We start from the raw sequence: 22,909 nt of genomic DNA on the forward strand, positions 1-22,909 counted from the left end.
GTGTTTGATGTTTTTACATTATTTAAGGTTTTTATACCAAACATAATGTAAAATTATGATATTCTTGAAATGATAATGTTTAGTATAATTACAGTCATACATGTAGACACATACCAATCAAAGGTCAAAACATTGCTAAATTTGGCTGAATTATAAAAGCCAGAAGTGGTACTAAATGAAGAGCCGTTAGGGAGCCGAAAGAGTGGCTCTTATTGCTGAGCTGAGCCAAATTATCTGGCTCACTAAAAAGAGCGGGAATTCCCATCACTATTTCCAATAACAGCCCTACAAAAGAGGTTACCATGGAATCCATGTATGAGAGCAAGAGAAGCAGGCAGAGAGACCAATGCAATTGGTGAGAGAGTTCACAGGCTGAGGTGGAGAAGAAAGATATTGCCTATGTGTACATGCAAACTAGTACCCTGGTTGTTCACATTCAGCCACTCTCTGCCATTTGTGTACCAACTCAGATCTCTCAGCAGGTGAGGATGAACCTATTTGGCTTTTGGGTGCCTGAACTCTGCTGCAGTCCACTGCACAAATTTGGCTCCTCCATACAATCTCGAGATGCAACGTTGGTTTGTCCCCCTCTGGATAGCATCACCTTTACACTCAGCTGTACTTTGTGTTTAGTGCTAATTAGCAAATGCAAGCATGCTAACACATTCAAGTAATATATATTGGTAAACATCAGCATTGTTAGCATGCTGACTCTAGCATTTAGTCTAAAGCACAAAGTACATCCTCATTGAGCCACTAGCATGGCAGTAAACTCTTAGCCTTGGTATTTATAGTGCACAAATAAACAACCGTGTCTCCTAAAAATTTTGTTTAGGTACAACTAATTTGCTTCGACATGCACGTTAAGGACAGTAATTGTGGCCTGGATTAATTTCACTGGAAAAGTTTTTTCAATCCAGGAAGTGTTCTTTTACATCACAGAGTTTGTAGGACAGGGTTAATATTCTGCAACACATGTTATTAGGTTTAGGCTACTAAAAAAACACTTGGTTAGGGGTAGAGAAAGATTGTGGTCTTGGTTACAAATAGCAAAAGCCACTGAATTGCCCTTGACTTTTCCAGTATCAAACCAAGAACATGATTTTTCCTGTAGATTAACCCAGTGCCTAAACATAATCAAAAAAACTAAAGTCATACTTTACTTGCTATAAATTGATATTGTAGAAATTGTACAAATGAAGTAAACTGTTAGCAAATACAAATTAGCTGTATATAAACATAATTTTTAGGAAACTGTAATAAATATTATATAGTCTTATGCGAATGAGAACATAATCATGAGTACATTCTGCCTCTTTATAATGTCAAGTATAGTGAATACCACCAAAGGTTACTTTGTCATGAACCTGTCAAACCCAAGTGAAAATACTTCCATTGGTTTCCTGACTCTAGAGAAATGTACTTTTTGCTCATCGCACGGTTTCAGTTGTCATAGTACAGTACAGAACATCCAGGTCTGGGAGCTGCAGTTTTACCATCAAATGGAAGCGGACCTTCAAATGAAATCTTAGAAGAGTGCTATTTTTTGCCTTGCCAGTTTGGTGCACTAAGGAAGAAGTGACTCAGGACACATTCTTTTTTTTGGAGAGAAAATGTAAGGCTGCATGCACAGTGGGAATACACTAAACGTTTACTCAATTATTGATAGGAAAAAAGCATCTTAAACTTAAACTTAAACTTAAACTAAAGAAACTCTGAGAAAGAAGAAAATAACTTACTGTCACATCCATTTAATAGATCCTTCTAATGGTGAATGTTTTGACTCGTCAAACAGATGAAACTAATCAAATTAATAATATCAGTGTTTAATTTATTGCAGATGTGTCAGCTCCAGGGCCCTGCTATTGCACATGCTTTCTGGCACACTTAAATGGAGCAGAGCCATCGTTAATGTTATTAGTTACACCTGTGCCTTTTCTGCTATGACAAGTCAAAATGTCTCCTGTGAGAAAGGTTTAAACTGTTGCTGTCAAAGTGGGTTGAGGGTCACCCTATGGTCTTCGGGGTGGCTCCAGGAGTCCTTGAGGAGATATTAAAGCTTGTTGGGGTCCATTAAAGGATGGAAATGGGGATTAGGGATTTTCTAAGGGGTTTTCATCCTGAAGCTCCTTTGGCAAAATTTTGAATATCTTACTGTAATTTCACCTGTCTTTCATACATTGTTTTTACTAATGTTTGTGTCATCATCATACACTGCATACACATTTTTAATTCTTCATTTTTTGTTCAGTTTTTAAACAAAGCACTAGCTAATCATGTTTAATTTATGTGTACAGGTGTAAACTGCTGACGTACCCAGAGGACCTTCCCCAGATCTCTGTGGTCTTCATCTTTGTGAATGAGGCTCTGTCAGTTATCCTGCGCTCCGTCCACAGTGTGGTTAACCACACACCAGCACACCTGCTCAAGGAGATCATCCTGGTGGACGACAACAGTGACAGCGGTAAGGACATTAATAGCTTTAAAAAACAGTATTAAGGATCACCACTTTAAGTAAATATCAGCTCTGCTAATCAGAGGCCACCGCCAGTCAGTGTGGAGGTTTGATGCAGTTTCTTTCTTTCTTTTCTTTATTCTATTTGAAAGGGCTTATGTATAGTTTTAAACATAAATGTTGCCATTTGATGCACTGTACAAGAGTTAACTTAAAGCTAGTTTTCATCTGCAGGCCCTTGTCACAATTAAAACATATTACAGCACAGTACTAGACAAAAAACATAATACAAAGGATAAAGAATAATACAGAATAAACATAGTACAAAGAGTATAAAATAATACAGGATAGACATGACAAGGTTACACACAATAGCACATCACACATAGCCACAATGTCAACTAGAATGACTAATGAATACTTGTTCAATTAAAATCAAGAATATTTGTATTTATAAGAAGACCGTAGGATAAAATGTAAAATCAGTGGTTGCAGAGCTGAGTAGATTTTAGTAAATGTTTTAATTTGGTTTTAAAAGTACTGAGGGAGCTGCAGCTCTTCATGCCATCAGGTAGGGCATTCCACTGACTTGTGGCTTTTACAGAAAATGCTGACTGATCAAATGTAGTGTGATGATATGGTGTGGTACAATTTTGTGTACACGATATGCTGAAGAAATGAAAATGCACAAAGTCAAATAATGGAGGAAGGGCCGAACCATTTAAAATTGTATAAACAAGGCACAAATTAGAATATAATCTAAAATTCTCAAAGATCAATGAATTTTATTTCTTTAGTATACTACAGTGATGGTAATGCATCAGCTTTTTGTCTAGAGTTAGCGTTTGTTTATATAACAACTTATAGCTGTCTCACCAGTCCTCCCCCAGCATGTAATACAATAAGACATATGCGAAAGGATCATAGCATAAATATTTTGGCAGCATCCAGAGAGAGACAATTTTCTGATGTATCTAAAGTTTGCCAGATCGTACTTTATAATTTTTACCATTTTTTTTTAACATGTTTGTTAAAATTAAAATTTGGATCCAGTACCATGCTGAGATATTGGAAAATCAGTGACTATGTCAATCCTTTTGCCTTTGATGAAAATATCTGCATTCTGAGGTTGTATTGTGTTTTTAGTGAAAAAACATACCTGTTGTCTTAACATTCAGACTGACATGATTGATCAAGCCACTGTGTGATCCTTTCCATTGCGGTTGTTAGCTTAGCAGCTGCTAACTCAGCTGTTTTTGCATGTATGTATACAACAGTGTCATCAGTGTACATTTGCAGTTCTGCGACACTGTTGAGGGAGGTCGTTAATATACAGGCTAAATAATAGGGGAACTAACACTGACCCTTGTAGAACACCCATTGTACACTTCATGATACTGGACAGTGTGTAGCAAATTTTAACAAATTGCATCCTATTAGATAAATACAAAGATATCCATGCCAGTGCTCTAGATGAAAAATTAAACTTAGGGAATTTTGAGATGAAAACATCATGATTGACTGTGTCAAATACTTTACATAGATCTAAAAATACAGCACCAACCACTCCTCGTTCATCAAGCCTATATTTAATTTGCTCTATTAAGTGCAAGGTAGCAGTTTCGGTGGAATGATTTGCTCTAAAGCTGAACAAGGAGTTCAAACTGCAACAAACTGCAATTAACTGAACGTGATGTAGACAAAAATTGCTTGTGTTCAGAAAAGTTGTTAATTGTTCAACGGCAACTTTCTCTGCAACCTTTGAGAGTACTGGCAGTATGCTTAATGGTCTATAATTGCTGGCTTCAAGCAATTTTGATCATTTCCTTTTTTGCATCATATTTAATTGTTTCTTGTCTCAAAGTGTATCCTCTCCAACTTTAAATCTTAAAACCTGTAAAGCCTGTAGTTAATCATTGTCTAATGCTTTAGGTTTGCTTTTTCAGTGGAGACAGTCAACCTATTTATCATGTTTTGTCTTTCTCAGTGGAATCTGAACTAAGGCGTCATACACAAATGAGTTGGTATGATGTTGCTGGACTCCTGCCAGAGCTGTCAGTCTTTTTATGCTATAGTTTTTGTGCATTCTTGGGTATATGCATGTGTGTTAGTGTGTGTGTGACACAGTTTTGTGTGTGCGTATGTGTGTGTTTTGTTTTTTTGAGTAACAGTTGAAAGAATGGAGAACCCCTGAGGGTGGATTCTTGAACACCAGGTTTTAAAATAGCTTTAAAACAAGGGGAAAGAGAGGTGATAGGATTTGTCTCGTCCTTTTCTAAACTACTGCGTACCACTGTCTCCATGGCGATGTGGGCAAATGCTTCAATTGCCTCCACACCATGACGCCCACAGCAGCTGACGATGCTCGGCTCCACATCCCAAAAGCTTTCCTGTTTTGAGAGGGAAGGACAATGAACTAGATTCCAGACGACACTTGGAACCCCTTCACTTGGCACAGAGTAACAGGCCTGCCTCCCTCAGGCTGGCAGAGGAAAAGGGCGCATGTAAATAACATACTGAGAGAAGGCCGAGCAGGAGTCACCACTGGCACATCCCCACTCCCCACTGGGGCTCTAACAGGCTACCATTAAACAGGAAGCCGTTTAAATCTAATGAACAGACAAAAATGGAAGCCAATGCCTCTTTCCATTGCATCAGTTTGCCCCACACGTTTGAATTCTACTAGAGTTTTCCTGGAAAAGATTTTTGAAGGACAACACTATATTTTATGATAATATTCAATTTCACTGGACTTTACATTTACTCTGTCCCACAAAATGTTGTTCTTGTGAGGGTGTAAAAGACTTTTAGACTCTCATCCTCCACAACACCTCTCGGCTGAAATCTATAATGAAATTATTTCAGTATTAAAATGAACTATTGTTATCTGCAGGAAAACTCTGATGCTTTAAAGCTGGTATAATCGATACTTGTTATATTAACAATGGATCAAATTACTTTGTTTAATGTAAAAGATGTTGCTGATATGAACAAACAAAAAATTATCATCCGACTCTGCAGTTCCCCTCAGCTCTACGGATCATTTTAGTGACTTTTAATGGATTGTTTTGGTTTTACGCCCTGTAACTTAACTGCTTTGGTTCACTCACACCACTCTCACTGCATCACTTTCAGCAGCAGTGGGCACCTGTTTTCAGTGAAAAAGCTCTGATTAACCCACTGTACACTACCCACCCAGCACCAAACAGCAGACAGACAAAGTTAACAACCATTTGGTAAACATAATGCAGTATTTAGCAGCTAAAAAGCCATATATTTCCCTCAGACTCACGTTACAACCCCTACCTCCCGCACTTCTTTAGTAACCTTTGCTGTAAAGTGTCACACAGACTGGCATTTAACATTGTGTGCCATGTGCAGTTCACTGACATCATGGTTCATGACTACAAGGTGTTGATGTTTTCAGCGACCACTTGTCTGCTGCTGCCTTTCTTTAATGAAAGGTCAATTTCAGGTCACTATCTGCAAACTGACACATTCGTCAGTCGTTCCTACTGTCCGTTTACCAACAGTGATGGTAATTTGCGCAGATGTGTGAACTGTTGGGAGCCGCTCTGCTCTGACATTAGACAATTAACATGCAGGCTGGACTGCTTGACCTTTTCTGGATGGCTCTGTCTGTCCCCTTTCATTTAAACAAGGCTCAGCGAGATGAGTAGAGGTACAGCCACACTCACTACTGGCATAATGAATCACGCACAGGAAGCATGTTTGCCTTGTCGCCGCAACACATTTCCTTTGCTGGGACAGTCGGTGACATTTATTGGTGGCTGAGAGGTTTATTCACAGCACTGGTTCTACTGTGAACTAAATTCACATCCCCAATGACGAGCTGTAGCTGTGTGTGTGTCAGGAAGGACAACTCCAATTCATTGTTGTTTGCCATGTTAGCTGCAAGGAAAGGCTTAATGAGCCCTAAAGAATTCAATTCCAGCAAATACCACCACCGAACTGATAACTTAATGATTCATATAATGAAAACAGGATATAAACTGAGCACCAGTTGAGTACAGCTTGTAGTATTAATTTCAAGTGGAGCTGAATTACTTTAAACATTGCATATATTAAATATGATGAAAGCTGCTAAATGGAGGATTTGCTCAATAACATATTGCAGGAGATTTGTTTTACACATTGGAACACTTACAAAAAAATATTTTAAAAAAGCACTGATTCTCAAGTATTACTATGATTTTCATATTTATCCATAAAACAATCTGTCACCTCTAAACAAGGGTCTGAGAACAGTGTTGTAAAGAACAAAGAACAGGTCAAATGAGTGACCAGCATTAGCAGTTAGATATTAAAAAGACAGTATTTAATTTGTGTTAGAGAGTGTATCCCTGATGGTTGTTTTCATAATTTATCTGTCAGTGAGTCAAAAAAAATCAAGCATGTGTTGCAAAGTTGCCAGAGCAGAATATTAAATGCAACGGATATAACAGTGTTAAGAGTGGGTTAAGGGTGGAGGAATTCAAAAACATGAACCATTTTAACATTGCTCTGACATGCTGCTGCACAGCTTATTTCCCTAAATGCACATCTACTGCCAGTACACAGTGCCAATGTTTCCTACTCACACTGAAGGGCTTATAGCACAGGATAGCCTGGATGAGGAGTATCATTTTACTTTTGGCTACAAATTTCTGAATATTTAATGAACATCTTGTGGGCGAGTCAGTTTACGCAATAAGTATCTTCACTAGTCTGCTTGTGATCGATCAAAGCGATCAATTTCAGACCTGTTTCTGTATCAGTCCATAAATCCACAGCTGGAAACTCAGGAGAATTTGGCCTGTGGTTAGTGCAGTAGAAGTAAACGAGAGTTCTTTGGCTGATCATACTGAAAATCCTCTGGGTTATTTTTGATACGTGTATACTGGTAGTTAGTGAACACATAGGAGGCATCTATGTGGGAGGATGCAATTCAAGCTTTGCAGCATGTGCTGGAGGTGAATACGAAAACAGTTTAAATAGCCCAAAGCATGTTCAATACCTCTCTACCATCTATCCTTAACACAGGAGCTTCCATAATCCTCCATTTCGTCAGAGGAATTCATGATGCTCCTTGTGCAATGTACTATGTATTCATTTTAAATTCATAGCATGATGGATAGTTATTTATCCTCTGCTATGTTGCACTGCCAGTCCTTTAAAATGTATTCCCTGCTCCATAACTCTCCTCCCGTGGATGCAGTCCAGCATTTTATTTGCTAGGATCAAAGGGATGCCCATAACTTTTCTCCTTCCCAGCAAAGACCTGTAATTATTACACTCTAATAGCTTTTATCATATTGTAGCTGCAGGGTCAGCTGATGATGGAGTCCCATTGCGCAGGTTTAAAACCTGCAACATTCAAAACAGCTAAAATGCAAAGGGATTTGGTAACAGTGAAGATCCAAATGGGAGTGCAGTTAAGATGAACCTCATTATTCACAATTTTGTTTTACGTGAGATTAGTATTTAATACACAAAACATGTTAGTTTCTACCCACCACTTTGTGATGCTTCATACCAAAGAGATGAAAGAGAAAAGGTCCAACTTTGATGAGTCTAGTTCTCTCAGGATGGCCATTTATGTTTTTGTAGCATTTTTGTTTTTCTGTTGATTTCAAATACCAAATTGCATATCTACAGTCCAGACAGAAACCAAGTGCCCATGACTCAGTGGTTGCTTTAATTTGGTGTTAAATGCTTCAAGGGTCACTGCCTCCAAATGCACCCTCTTTTCCTGCACCCTCTTTTCCTGCCATATGTTAAGACTCTCAGACAGAATATGACTCCTGACAATCTTTCCGCTCACTGCATCTCCTCAGTCACACAGACAAGGGATTAGACTGCCATTTTTTTTTTAACTTTCAGTGGCTGATTTATGTTGCGAGTCAAAGTCAGAAGCTAGGTGCTGCTCAGAGCCTGTGTGCCACAGGCGTCCTTATTAATCTCTCCCTCAGAAAGTGAAACGCTCAGCAGTAACCCAGAGGAGAAGCTCAAACAGCCGTCTATCCTCCAACAGAACACAGACAGCAATTTGTGCAACTCGCTGTTTACCCAGCAAACTTTGTTTCCATTGATGACTGTGAAAGCAGAGGAGTGGAAATGTTATAATCCAGCTGGAATAAACACATCAGCAGTGGAATGCAAAGATAGTGACACTGTACAGTAACCTTGAACATTGTCTCAGTTAGGATAATTGAATGAATGCTGCCTTGTCTTGATATATGCATCTAGTTTGATTTAATGAGATTTATGAGTTAAAAGCACCTCAAAGCTGCCAAAGATCAAAACATATTTTTGCAAAAATACATGAGTCCTATTTTCATCTTTTACCTCGCTCATCAGTTTGGTGTCTTTTTTTCAATACAATTGCTCTCATTTCCTATCACTATTTGGCATCTTGCTATTTGGAGCTGCCAATAAGTATCAGTGTTGAGCAGTATAGGTGTTACTCAGTAGAGCCTTACAGTAATGCACCTACCTTTGACATTACTTTGACAATTTGAATATTGGCTTGTTCGCTGTCTTACAGGAAATTTAATGGATAGTTGAGATCAGTTTTTAGGAAAGGGAGAGCCACCACAAACAACATCATTCGGTTATAAGAAGACATCCATAGAAACTTCAACAAAAAGGAAATAACCCTGGCAATATTCATTGACATAGAAAAAGCTGTCGACAAGGTATGGCACAACAGACTCAAATACAGACTACTGGACACCAACCTCAAACTCCCAAAACCCACCCAATCCATCATCTCAAGCTTTCTTAACAACCGCCAAATCAAAGTTAAAGTTGCTTCCACCATCTCAACACCTTTCACCCCCCAAGCAGGAGTTCCTCAGGGTGCAGTTTTGAACCTCCTTCTCGTTCTACTATACATTTTTAATATATACTACCCCCCAGCCACCATAGCCAAAGTCTCGCAGTTGACCTCGCTGACCTCTGCTACTGGTCCAGTTCCAAATGCCCAAAACTAGCAGCCAAAAAACTTGACATATGCATAAATGAAATAGAAATCTGGTCAAATATGTGGAGAATCAAACTAAACCCTGCCAATGCGTCCTCTTCACCAAAAACCCACACCTGCAGCCCAACAACAGTGCCAACTTAACACTATACAACCAGAAAATCAGTATCAGTAAAGAAGCAACATTCCTCGTTGTAACATACCAAAACAACATGACCTGGACAAAACATGTCAATAACCTGGAACAAAAGGCAAACAATAGACTCAACCATCTCAAAGCCCTCTGTGGAAAGCATGGTGCATCACCCTCTACAGTCATCAAAGTCTACCTATCATACATCCGACGACTCTTTGAATACTCTGTCCCTGCCTGGATCACCATTTCTGACAACTAGCTTCAACAGTTGCAAACAATCCAGAACAAAGCACTAAAACTAGCACACAGACTCCCATCCTACATCAGTAATCATTATATACACACCATAACAGGCATCAAAACTTTAAGATAAAGACACCAAACAATAGGACTGAAATACCTGAGGACAGCAACAAACAATCCTTCACGCCAGAGAACCATAAGGGAAGCAAAATTAACAGTTGACACTCCCCTGTCGTTCATTCTACAGCTAGCCAAAGCCCCCCAGCCACCGACTCCCCATGACTGACTAACCAAACCTGGATACACAGAATACTATTCCACCACTGCTGCTTAATATCACCCACATGCACACACATACATCATGTAAGTAACACACACCAAACACAAGTTTTTTTGTTTTTCTTTCATTTTGTTTGTTTGTTATGTTTGTGCCTCGGCCCACATGCGTCCTCAAACCTCATGAGTCCTCCAGCTCCTTCTGCCTCTCCTTCCGCCAACCAAGACCAAAAAGGACACAAGACCACCTACTATGGATAGAAAAGGTCATAAGCCTTGAGCTATCCGGGCCTGTGATCCTCTAGTCTAGTCACTCACATCCTTCTCACTTCAGCAATGGTGAATCTGCTCACAGATCTTACTTCTTCAGGGATGGAGTTGTCGCTCCAAGCTTGCTCCTGCCCATCGTACCCTGGCCTCATCGCTGCTGCTGACAGGCATCTCTTCTGCTTCAAGTGCCTCGGATGGGACCACGCAGAGAATTGTATGATGAGGCCTGTGCTCACTGCTGAGGACTTCCTCTGACTCAACACTGGCAACAGTGGGACCATTTTTGGCTGTGTGACATCTTGCTCTGCCGTGACGAGAGTGACCTGTGGCTCAAGATAGATCCCTGCATTGATGACGAGTCTCCCGCCTCATCTGGTGCTCCGCCGCTGCAGCTGCCTCTGCAGAGGCTGCTTCACTGATGGACGATGACGACAACCTCACGTCTGTGTCTGCAACATTGCTGATACTTGGAAATCCACCACCAACTTCAGTTTGCCATGTTTTCCTGAAGGCCTCTGCTGGTGCAGGATAGGGACATACTGGAATATTTCAAGAAAATTTTCTAGCTGGGCATGTAACTGGCTGCGGCAGCTAACAATCTGGGAGTGTTGGGCGTCGCTGCAGCTAATACCTGCTAGACACCCCCCATCCACTGCAAACAGGCTTTCTGGGCTGCACCATTGGCCAGATGAATAACCTGATTCTCATGTGTGGCTGGGACTCACCGCCTTACAGAAGAAGGACAGAGAAGACTTCCTGGAAGTTCCTATAGCTCTGGATGGGCTTTTCAGGTCCATTTCCTCTGTCACTCAGCACTTTAAGAGGCTGGAAGGGGAGAAGGTGCAGCTGAGCCGCCATCTGCCGCTCGCACCTTCTAGCCAGAGTGGAGACAAGGTGCATCGCTGTAAGACCATGGAGAGGAGGAGAGCACGCAGGCAGGGCAGAGCACCACCAACCCCTGCCCTGCATCAGCCACTTCCCAGACCACCTCGATGGAGACAACGCAGCACCAGCCCTCCCATGACCATGGAGCAGCCCGTCATGGGGCAAAAAATGCTGACAGCCCCCCACAGAAGCTGGCCTACGTACGGGGAAGGTCTGCGGGACTGAAATGACTGTCAGTGGGAGGGGGGGCCACATCAGAGTAAAACACGTTTTTGGCTGCTGTCCCCCAGTTGGCTGCCTGCCCTCTGACACAGTTTTATGAGGAATGGCATCACAGCTTAACAGAGTGGATGGACAAAAAACTTGTGATTTTTCACACAGTTCTGCCGTCTTCCTCCTCCATTCTTGGGCATCAAGGAAATTAGTCTATCCTCCCAAGAGGAGATAGATTCTCCCTCCAAGGCAATCCAGGACCTACTGCTGAAACAGGCTGTCTCCATCATTCCCACTCATTACAGACAAAAGTGGATTTTACTCTGAACATGGGAAGTTTCAGACCCATTTCGGATCTCCGCATCCTGAACCAGTGCATGGTCCAAAAGATGTTATGCGTGCTGTTCTCTTGGAACCCATGGATGGCCTTGCAGCAGGCAGTTCTCAGACTGCTTTGGGGAGCAGCGGTGACAGTTTTGACTGTCATGCAGGTGTTGGGGCATTCTCCCGTGATCCAAGATGACTCAGGGAATGAGGTGTGCAGGGTCTCTGTTGTATGGTTTTTGACCCCTGTGAGGTTAGGCCATGGTTACACCCAGTTTCATGCTCATATTAACTGAGCTGGGTTGGGCCCCCTACTGCTCTGCTGAAGTGGCTTAGATTATAAAATAATAGTAAGGCCGTGGCGACTTACTTACCTATAGCCAAGTGGGCTCAGTGAGGCAGTCTGATGACATGTCACAGCAGGGCGAACATTCATTGGGGTCCGCCTATTGTACCTGCTGAGTCCATTAGAGGGCAGAGCCTGTGTGAGATAGAACAAAAGTTATGATATTGTAACCCTAGTTCTATGAGCACAGGCAGAGCCCTCTACCTATGGACCATGCTGCTCCTATCCCATCTGCTGAAGTGATTTCTGGATGTGAGTTGCAGCAAGATGCTGCTTTACTGTGTCGGACACGTGTAATCAGTAGGTGCGTCCTGATAGGGTGATTGCGTGTGTATGGTTGGAGGAGAGTATTACCCATAGAGTCCAGTAGAGGGCTCTGCTTATAGAACTAGGGTTAAAATATTGTAACTTTCATTATTTGCCCAGCACTGGTTATCATCCTGTGTACACTTTTTTTTTTTTTTTAGCTAAATGTGTAAAAATAACCAAACAATTGTTAAATTGAACACTTATTTTCACTGCAGTCAAAGACTGCAAGGCAATTTGGGCCAGAACCATTCAACATTAATATTGGGTTAGGTATCCTGGAAACACAATATCATTTCCTAAAGCTGCCTGGTTAATGTTCTCACACTGTCATTTGGATGTCACTTAAAGGAGCATTCTCTCTAATCTGCCCCTTTTCAGTGGAGCTGAAATTCAACTTGGACCAGTATGTGAACAAACGCTACCCAGGCCTGGTAAAGATTGTGAGGAACAGCAAGCGGGAGGGCCTGATCCGAGCCAGAATACATGGCTGGAACGCGGCTACAGCTGCTGTCGTCGGCTTCTTTGATGCCCATGTCGAGTTCAACACTGGCTGGTAAGAAAAGGTCATGTTTAACTCAAGAAGGTCTAAGCTGTTTCTGTATCCTCTCTCACCTTTGCCTTGGTGGGTTGCTTTTTATGTTTCAATACAGAGGGATGTCATGTAAGATTATTATCGTTGAAATATGCAGTTTAGTCTGCCTTTAGCATTTTGATGTAGCGCCAAGCCAAGTTCTAACTGAGTCAGCACTTTTGAGGAGAATGACCCTTATTATTAGTGAGAGTTCATCATTAATAGCCTATGCTCTCCCTCTTGCATCTCTTTATAAATTGTGAATAATGGGGTTTGGTTAGAGCTGAATAAAAAAGACATAGTAAATGACATTACCTGTCCAGCAAATACAGTTATGACAAGAGAGAGAGCAAAACACTATGAAAGGCAAGATTGAGTGTAATTAAAGAGGGAGCTGAAATGTTGAGCATTTCGACATTATTTTACTTGCGGGCTTGGTTTATTTTGCAATATGAAATTACTTTTGGGGGTCTCAGTCCAATGTCTGCCTGCTGCTTAAGTTTACTGGCAAACAAGTCACTCAAATACATGTAAATGGCATCTAATTTGAGCCTGTCATGCTGTCAGTGTTTGAAGATGTAGCGTAGCTTTTGTTCCCTGGGAAGATGCCTGGGAGGCAGGAGAGGGACGGGTAGGGATAAAGAAAGGAGAGGAGGGATGGATGAGGAAAGCACAGTGAAACATTTCAGTTATATATTGTTTACAGTCCCTGAATTCAGCTCAGATTTTTTGGCTAACGGGATACTAGGTGTGTAAACAAATATGAATCCATTATTTGTATATGAACACATAATGAACTCACACAACACAATTTACCACAAACATCACACCTCTTCTTGTAAGTCAAATTGAAATACACATTATCATAAACATACTGCTACAATGAGATGAACTCACTCTTTACAGTGTACAATTTAGTTCTTGGCTCATAATCATCAGATCATTCAGACTCAAAGCAGCATGACTTTCTATGAGGCAGATTCACTAGAATATAAATAAACAGGCTTACAGGCTACAAGGACGCAGTTGTATAGATAGCTTTCATATTTAATATTCAGACATTTGGTGTTGTTCATCCTCAATAACTCTTCATCAGTTTTAATCCACTTATAAAGTTGAACATGTTGCACAGGTGTTATTTTTTCCTCATTATCTGATATTAAATCCTGGCTCTTTATCCGACAGTAGACAGGAATTTGACAAACTGAAGTTAGGAGTCATCTCAAAAGTGTATAAAAACTGACAAAAGTGCTTTTCAGATTTTTGTCAATAGCTTTCTAGTTTTTGTCATAGACACTTACAACCAACTTCATTTCATCTAGACCTTCCCCCATTGCATGTACAACATGCAGTGAGCTATTGTACACTGATTTTGTCAATAGCTTTCTCACTTCATAGACACCATAGACACTTCAGACCAACTTTAAATTCATCCAGCCCTAATCTTAATACTACACAACCTTCAGTGTTTTAAGAAAAATCCATTGCAATTATGACTATGTTTCCATAGTTAAAACCCCTGGTTGTATTTTCACCTGGACCAATTACATTTACACAACATTTATTTAGATTCACTTTAGACTTTTTTTCTTTTTTAAAAGTAGGGTTTAAATACAAAACATGATTTTACATGTGATTAATTTTGCTACATGGCTAAAATATGATGTTATTTTGTTGTTATCAGATAAACTTAAACGTAGATGCATATGTATGAAGAGCATAAATAGTGGAAAACAAGTTAACACAGAAAATGAAGTAGTCTGGAGGATGTGCTACTATCTGTGATACAGATAGTAGCTTTGACACTGCCATGCCAACATATCAGACCTTACAGGTTGAAAACATGAAAACAGGGTATTGACATGCTAGTTAAAGTATGCTTTATGTTTATTTTATTAAGTGTGTAGTATATATGAATCTTACTGTTTCTCTTGTGGTTTATTAAGATGACACAAAAGCGCTAAAGTTTAGTGTGAAGATTACTCTTATGAAATGAATTAAGCATACACATACACATAGTCCACTATGGATTAGTCAGCCATTTACCAAACACAGTGACCTGCTGACCCTTGCAAAGAGATGATTTGATATACCTCGATCACTGCCTCTTGCCAGACTGTTTTATAGCATGAATGGGAACTTCAGGCCTGGAGGCTACAAGGGGAGCCGACCAGCCGTCCAGCCAACAAGCAGCACTCAGGGAGAAAGTTGCATCATTACCAAGGTGCATTACAGAACATAATTGACACCCTGGTGGTTCCCTCATCTGTTTCCCCATCTGTTCTTGCTCAAAAATAGATGTGCCTTTCATGCCCCCATATAACCCATTCACCTTCGTATAGGTTTCCTCCTCGTCACTTCTCATGCTAGCCTTGCACTCACCCCCTGTTTTACATGCCGAGGCTGTGTCGGCGCATTTCCTTTGAGTTACTTCACCTGCTGCCATCATATCTTCTGTTTCCCCCCCCCCCACACCCTCACCCACATGCCCGCCTCCATCTTCCTTTGATAACTGACTGCCTTCATTTTTTGTTTTGGTGCTTCAGATTCGCTTTTGCGTGAGGTTATATTTACAGGAGTCAATGAAAAGTAGAGCAGAATCCCTGTGATTTCTTGGTTAAGAGATATAGCGAAGCAGGAGATGACAGACATTTTCAAGAAGCTTGCTCGTGTTGCTTAGATTTCTTTGTGTGTTGATTTGCATTATCTATTGTATGAGTGCCAACATTCTCTGCTCCTCCTTTATTCAGATAGATTCACTTGTGGTATCTACACTATCTATTTGTTACAATGGAAGAAGCCCCCTATTTATCATAATATGATTATTCACCATGGCACATACAGTGATAAGTGAGATGGATGGTCCCTCTAAATGTTGTGGTGAGTCTCCCTCAATGACCTTGTGCACACTGCCTGTGCATACTGAGCCAGAGACAATGCTGCCAGCTCTCAGCTGCAGTGGTGTGATTCATTGGCATGGCGTTCCCCCTGGGGTGCTGTACATTTGCAGCTGAAATGTATTGCTGGTTCGCATTACTGTTAAAGCAAACATAATTGTATCATACTGTATAGTGCACTTGACAGCTGTTTCCCATTCCTTTACACCATGTTGGTTTATGAGGAGTTAAGAAGCGGGTGGTTTTCACCAGAGGAGTGATGGAATCTGATTTCCATGGCTTTACTCTGCCTTAATATGAGGATATGAAATCGTTGCCTATCATTGATGCGGTATTGCATCAGCTAAATGCTCACAATCCATCTCCTCCAGTGCTTTATATCCATCCATCCCTGAGACAGAGGGTGTCCATTCTGCTCCTAACAAGACCCGTTTTCCTCCCCTCGCTCTGTAAATAAACAGGATTAATGGCAGGAAATGGGAGCATGTTGTAATTAGGACCTACTGTATGCCACACTCGAACCACACGGCTGCAGAAGGGAGGCACGGGGAAATTGATATTTATTTGGTTTTTTGAAACCCCTGCACAGTTGCAATCTCAGGTTATTAACGTTTAATGATTAGCAGTGTGGCAGCTGCTCCCTGCTGAGTGTGTGCTGGAGATAAGATTGTCATTGTGAGGAGGTTGTAATGAAATACATGCCTCAGAAAGCAACACTTTGATGAATGTTGAATGCTCCGTTGCTATGTGACCTGGTGAGTTTATCCAAGAATAAGACAAACTGGTGGAATTCAAAAAAGTAAAAAAAGGATAAAACCAACCTCCGCCTCCTGTAATTATGAAATATGTAATATTTGTCACATACATATTTGATATTAGCTCCTTTTTTAATATCATGGAGCTCTATATGCTTATTATGCCACGCAGGTGCAACGGTATTATATTCAGTTCAATGGTACATAAATTTCAGAGTTCTTGAAGGCTGTGGAAATATTTTTTTTTAGCTAAAGTAAATCATGTCTTTACTCTTGCTCACTGTGTCTGTCTCTGTGTTTATATCTGTCTGGAGACGAGAAGGGAGGCAAAGCAGCCATACCGAGTGCTTCACAGAGTACAGGCCAGGCATACCTCCAAAACCACGAAAAAGACAGAGATTTATGCCGCCTTTACATTTGTATCATATCAACCACATCCTGAGCAAATGCTTTTAGAAGTAGTATGCAATCTAACATTCCGCCGTAAGAACCTTTTCCAGTTCACGCGTCCGCATCCCGTTATCTACTTCAAAAAGCCCTGACACTATAATGAATTGAAATTCTGCGTGGACACCTTTACTTTCTTTGGATCCTGCATATTTTATGGGAGGCAGGCGACTGGCCAATATTAATATGTGCTCTACACATGTCTGAGCTACTCTGCAAAACAGCCAACCAGGAGGACTGTGCAAGGCCTCATATTTAGAGAGATTTAATGCGCTTAAAAATGGCTCAAGGCAATGCAGGCTTAGATTCTTCTCAAAGAGACATCACACAAACTCTGTCACATGCACATGTATGCTGTATGCATGTGTACAATACTTGTGCATCCTCTCACATTAATTATTTGGGTCATCATATGCCGAAAATTGAATTTCTTCCTGCATGGGTAGCTCACATGTTCTGCTGCATTAGGTCCAGTGCAGAATTAAAGGGCATCTTATTTTAGGCATCTAGGCCCCTGCTGCTCTTGGGGCATAATTCTGAGTGCAGTTAAATCCCATTATCTGATAATTCCCTGCTTCAGAATCATTCCAAATTTAAGATCCATTAATCAGTAAAATTTAAATAAAAAATGTAATCTCAAAGGAGAGAGCTCCTGGGTTTTTACATCAGCAGTGGACAAAGGTAGGAGACACAGTGAGAGCTGAGTCAAGCCGATATAAATTGAGATTGTAGTGATATTTATCCTAGCTTGTGATTTTTCCAGTAAGACACACCATTCTATTTGTTTAATTCTGCAAAATGTGTGCATAGTCTGATGTGAATCTCCACAAAGGTAGTGGATATTATGAAAGACAAACAGTCAGCCATGAAGAGTTAATAAATCAAAAGGGTTCCTCCTCAGTATGAACCGATACAAGAAATGACATGGTGGTGGGGGGGGTGGCAATTGAAGTTGTCAACATGTATTCACAATATTGGATGAGTCATCACTGAAAGGGGGGAAAATACTATTGTAATATGGAACTGAGTATGATTCAGTCCGATGTGGATGAATAAGCCTCTCGGTGTTATGCAGATGAAATGGCAGATACAGGGACAGGAATGACACTGGCTCGTCTCTCAAAACCAGATGTGTCCTCATTTCTAAAGCATCTCTATCTTATCAGCCTCATGGATCCCTGAGGTACAGGAGCTGCTAGCTGGCTCAGGGGTGTTTTGGGGTTCTCAAGGACGCAGGAAGATGAATGGAAGATGTGCAGAGGCAGGGATGGCAGAGAAATCTCCTCAAGGTTAGAGACTGTACACAGACATTCAGCAGCAGCAACACTTCAGCTACAAGTCAAGAACACGGCTATGTTAAAGCTAGTTTGAAGTCTTTGTTGCAGTGAATACTCACAAACTGTACAAGATACAGTTTGGCCTTCAGGTTTGCTCATACTGTCCTTCTCAAATAATGAAGTGACACATTGAGTGTAATAACTGTTTGTAAAATGGCTTTGAAACTTCAAACGTTCTCTGAGTTTCTTTCTGAAGAATTCTCTGTATTACAACCTGCAGCCGTAAAAATGCAGAAATGATTCATTTATCTTCAGAAATTTTTTGAGGTATATTTTTGAAGTTTAACTGTCTAGACTGTCTAGATCTATTTTATTGTTTATCTAGCAGACATCAGCACTTTTATATACTTCTTATATGTGCATATTGTGCAGTCTGAATACCTTCTAGTGATGCCACCAAATAGACACATTTTCATTGACAGTGAAAGTACAAATAATTGTGTTAATCAAGGTTTGCAGTCTCTCTATCTGACAGATCAAGGTAGCCTATTTGAATGTGAAAGTTATTCAGTCTCAAAACACCAGGCACAGGTTTTGGCAAACAATGAGGATGTGAAAGTTCTGTGTAACCCCATATGCCACATTATTTGCTAGCTTATGATTAGAAATCAACAAACTTGCAATCCATGTTTTTTTGCAGTATAATTGGACAAATTAAAATCTGAAACACATGAGATTGTTAAAGTCCGATTTCAGCCAGGAAACATGCAGTACATACCCAGCCAAGCTAGAAAGGGATCGGCTGCAGATCAGACAGACTTTCAGTCTTCTGTTGCTGTTGCTGGTCAGAATGCAATCATGAGGATTTAATGGAGATGAATTAAAGTGATATTGATTTCATGGGGGCAGCTGATAACAGTATAATCCAGTAAGTGTGGCTTTGGTGATTTGCGGCTGTCTATCTACTGTATTTCTTTGAAGTGTTTTAGATTATAACCATTATCCCAGTGGCATTTTGATCACTACATTTTCAACATGTTCTTGGAAAAAGGCTGGGTAAAAAGTCTTTCATACATTACAATGCTATTGTGTAGGTATAGTTCAACATTTTGGGAAATACGCTTATTCATTTTTTGCAGGGAGCTAGAAGAAAAAATCAATACCACTCTCATGTCTACACAATAAATATAAGGCTAGAACCAGCAGGCAATTAGCTTAGCTTAGCATAAAGAATGGATGCACGGGGAAACCGCTAGTTTGGCTCTGTCCAAATGTCAAATAATCCACTTCACCAGCACCTCTAAAGCTCAATAATTAACAAGATTTATCTTTGTTTAATCCACACAAAAATACTCCAAAATGTCTACCCCTTCTTTTACAAGTGAGATGCCTCAGCAGTAATAGTGATGTGGTTATTTCCACCTTCAACTCAGATTTTTCTTTTGTTTTGTATTGGTTGTGTGACAGAAAAAGCCGTCTGCCAGCCTATTAGGATGAAGGCTGTAGTACTTTTAACAACTACTCGCATGTTGTTAAATGATGACTTTTTCTAAGCACTGCTTCATATTTTACTGACATCATCGCATATAGTTCAATTTGGATCCATTCCCTCAGTACTTTCTGTCCCCTACCTTCATATGATAAGTAGTAATTTTGCTTTTGGAAGATAAATGGGTTTCACTTTTTTTGAGGAGAAATAGATGGGGGGAGAGAGACAGGACAAGAAACAGGGTGAAGAAAGTCAGTGGGTGGAAAGACAGAGGGAAAGTTGGAGTGTGGGAGTGTTTGTGAGAGATACATTTATCATTTTATAATTGCAGCCTCTTTTTTTAAATTTAGAAGTATATCATATGAAGAATTGATCATATGTAGAGTTGCTCTGAAGATGTGGTGGAGATCATCTGTCAGCATGAGGATGATTATACAAATGTATAATCTTCATCATGCAAGGATGCTGGAGTCACTGGCACTGACTCCTTCTGTAGCATATGGACTTCAAGAGCAGTTGCCCTCAGCCAAGCCTTTGAATAGCAGAGGGAGCTTACTGTATGTGGCATTGACATAGACCATCATTCCAGTGACTCAGAGACAGAAGCACACAAACACATCAGAAGCATTTTGTCTCACCAGTTGAAGTCCTCCTACTGTAAATGGCAGTAAAACAGCAGTTAACAGTTTTCTCTGAAGACCTATTAACAAAGGTGCTGAGAGCAGCTTGAACTGTTGGGAATGGAGAGGACTCTAAAGCTAAGAGAGAAAGTCAAGGTTGGCATAATTGATTTTGATGATGTCATGACTCATGATACGTTGAGGGGTCTGGTCTGTGTTCATCATAACAATAGAGAGGCAGAAAATACAATCACCATTTTCACAATTAAGATGTGTAGCTAAAAATACACATTTTGTGAATGTTATATTAAATATACCAGTCTACAACAGGGCTGCAAATAAACAAATATTTTCATTATTAATTAATCTGTTCATTAGTTTCACAATTAATTGATTAATTGTTTGGTCCATAAAAGATGCAACTTAAAATGTCTTGTTTTTTCCACAACAGTCCACAACCCAAAGATATTTAGTTTATAGTACTTACTTTGGTTTACTCAAAATGAATAATTATTTATCAAAATAGCTGCCAATTAATTTTCTATTGATTGACTAATTGATTAACCATTGCAGCACTAAATAAATCCCATAAAAAGGACCAAAACCAGCAAAGAATTGGTACATCTCTTAATACTACATCCAATACTTAATCTGTCTGTGCTATTCAGTCCCAAGCCCATTTTTTCCTGCTGAAGTCATACATCATTAAAAACAGGTTACAAATAAACAATTTCACTTAAAAAACTAAAACTGTTTCACTACTTCACTATTCTTGTAGAGGCGCAATGACCAGTACAAGCAGCACTGTTTGGTATGGATAGTTTGGTATTTTTCTGACCTTGAAACTCTCTTTGTGCATCTGTGTGGTATTTTGGTGACCAGTGCAGAGCACACTATGCACAGGTGGGAGGAGAGGCGCAAACAGGCGGGAGTTTCATTCAAATGAAGAAGCACAAAGCAAGTTGTTGTATTTTGGTTGAAATTTGGTCCCAGATGTTGCCCTGAAAACAAACCTCTCAGAACCACGTCTGTTTCTTGGGCAACGTCAATCTGCTGCTGCTTTGGTGATTTTATCAACAAGAGCAAACTAAATTCTTGCTGCAAATGTGCTGCAATAACAGATTAATGCTTGAAATATAAATAAGTTATTTCAATTAAACACTCTCCAACCAAAATCAGTACAGAAAATATTGTTTAATGTGGTTAAAGCAGGAAAGTCAGTAAATCAGTCTACATTGATCTATAAATGAATGTGGGTGATTCGTACAGTGTCTGTTGTTCACAGCTGTTTATACTGTATGAAAAGCTTCTCCAGCTCATTAAATCCCTGCAGCATCTGAATGCAGTGGGACAGATATGTTGATAAATCTGCAGACTCTGAAAAGTGCATGGTGTGGTTACGGACGGCTGTTCACTGTGTTTACCTTCATTAAACCACCTGAGGACACCAGGTTGCTACAGAATAACCACACATACCTCTACACACAATCTTGATCTTGTAGATAAACAGTTTGAATTCTTCACTTAACTTTTAATTCCATCTGATGCACTTTGCTCCAGTTTCCACCGTGGGACTGCAGGCTAATGCTAATGCTAACTCCAGGATGTAATCAGCTGCTGACAGTCCTTGTCAGTACTCTATGAGGAAAACTCTTACATGAGTGTTATAGAACATACACGCCAACATAAAAGCAAAATTATTTCTGCACATTTCTGTCCTTTTGTTCCTGTTGCTTTTCAAAGCGAGCAGCACTCCTTAGCTCTCAACTCTTGTGCTGAACTACGTGTATTCTCGTGAGACTGGGTCACGGGCCGATCATATTAAACATGAATGACCAAAAGTATGAAGATATGTGACTCAATAATAAACCATTTCTAACTTTTATTAACCCAGATATAGCCCACATCATTGTTTAACTATTAAAAATGTTTAATGCCCAGTGACGTTGATTCTATGGGCAGAGGACATCCCTCTCAGACAATCTGCTCTCAACCAATTAATGAATAAAATTAAGTTTTTGTATGAAAAATCCAAAACAAAACACACATAGATGTGTTGCAGTGAAGCTTTGAGAAGTATTTGAAACGTATTTGAAGATTGGCACAACTGTTCCAGAGCTATGAGACTTGTGATGTGACTGTCTGAGAGAGTATTTAATCATCACCACACCCGTTGATCTATATTGTCCTTCACTCAGCCCTGGTCTTGGTGGTGACGGTCTCGACACCAGCTTCTTTGTTATAATAGATCTATAGGAAATAAACTGTTGGACTGTTGCATCAAGAGAAAGCATGTCGGGATTGATGCAATGTCAGCCACTTTTAGGACTCTTTATCACCCTTTCCACAGACTCAGCGCCAAGTGCTAAAATGCCCCATGAACTAAGACAAAAAGTATTAAAGTTGGGGCT

At 40.2% G+C, this 22,909-nt stretch overlaps 1 protein-coding gene across 2 annotated transcripts in view; it reads left to right on the forward strand.

The window, feature by feature from the left end:
* Positions 1-22,909, forward strand: part of galnt9 (polypeptide N-acetylgalactosaminyltransferase 9) — a 96,797-nt gene that overhangs the window by 27,815 nt on the left and 46,073 nt on the right. The window contains exons 1-3 of one of the 2 annotated variants that reach the window (XM_044365276.1): positions 1,907-2,050; positions 2,298-2,464; positions 12,821-12,995. In XM_044365276.1, coding sequence (XP_044221211.1) covers positions 1,944-2,050; positions 2,298-2,464; positions 12,821-12,995 — 449 coding nt within the window. In that variant the 5' untranslated portion in view covers positions 1,907-1,943. Of the gene's footprint in view, positions 1-1,906; positions 2,051-2,297; positions 2,465-12,820; positions 12,996-22,909 lie in introns of those variants that run through there. The other variant, XM_044365268.1, reaches the window with a different exon arrangement.

Source organism: Thunnus albacares, chromosome 2 (genome assembly GCF_914725855.1).
Source record: "Thunnus albacares chromosome 2, fThuAlb1.1, whole genome shotgun sequence".
NCBI lineage: Eukaryota > Metazoa > Chordata > Actinopteri > Scombriformes > Scombridae > Thunnus > Thunnus albacares.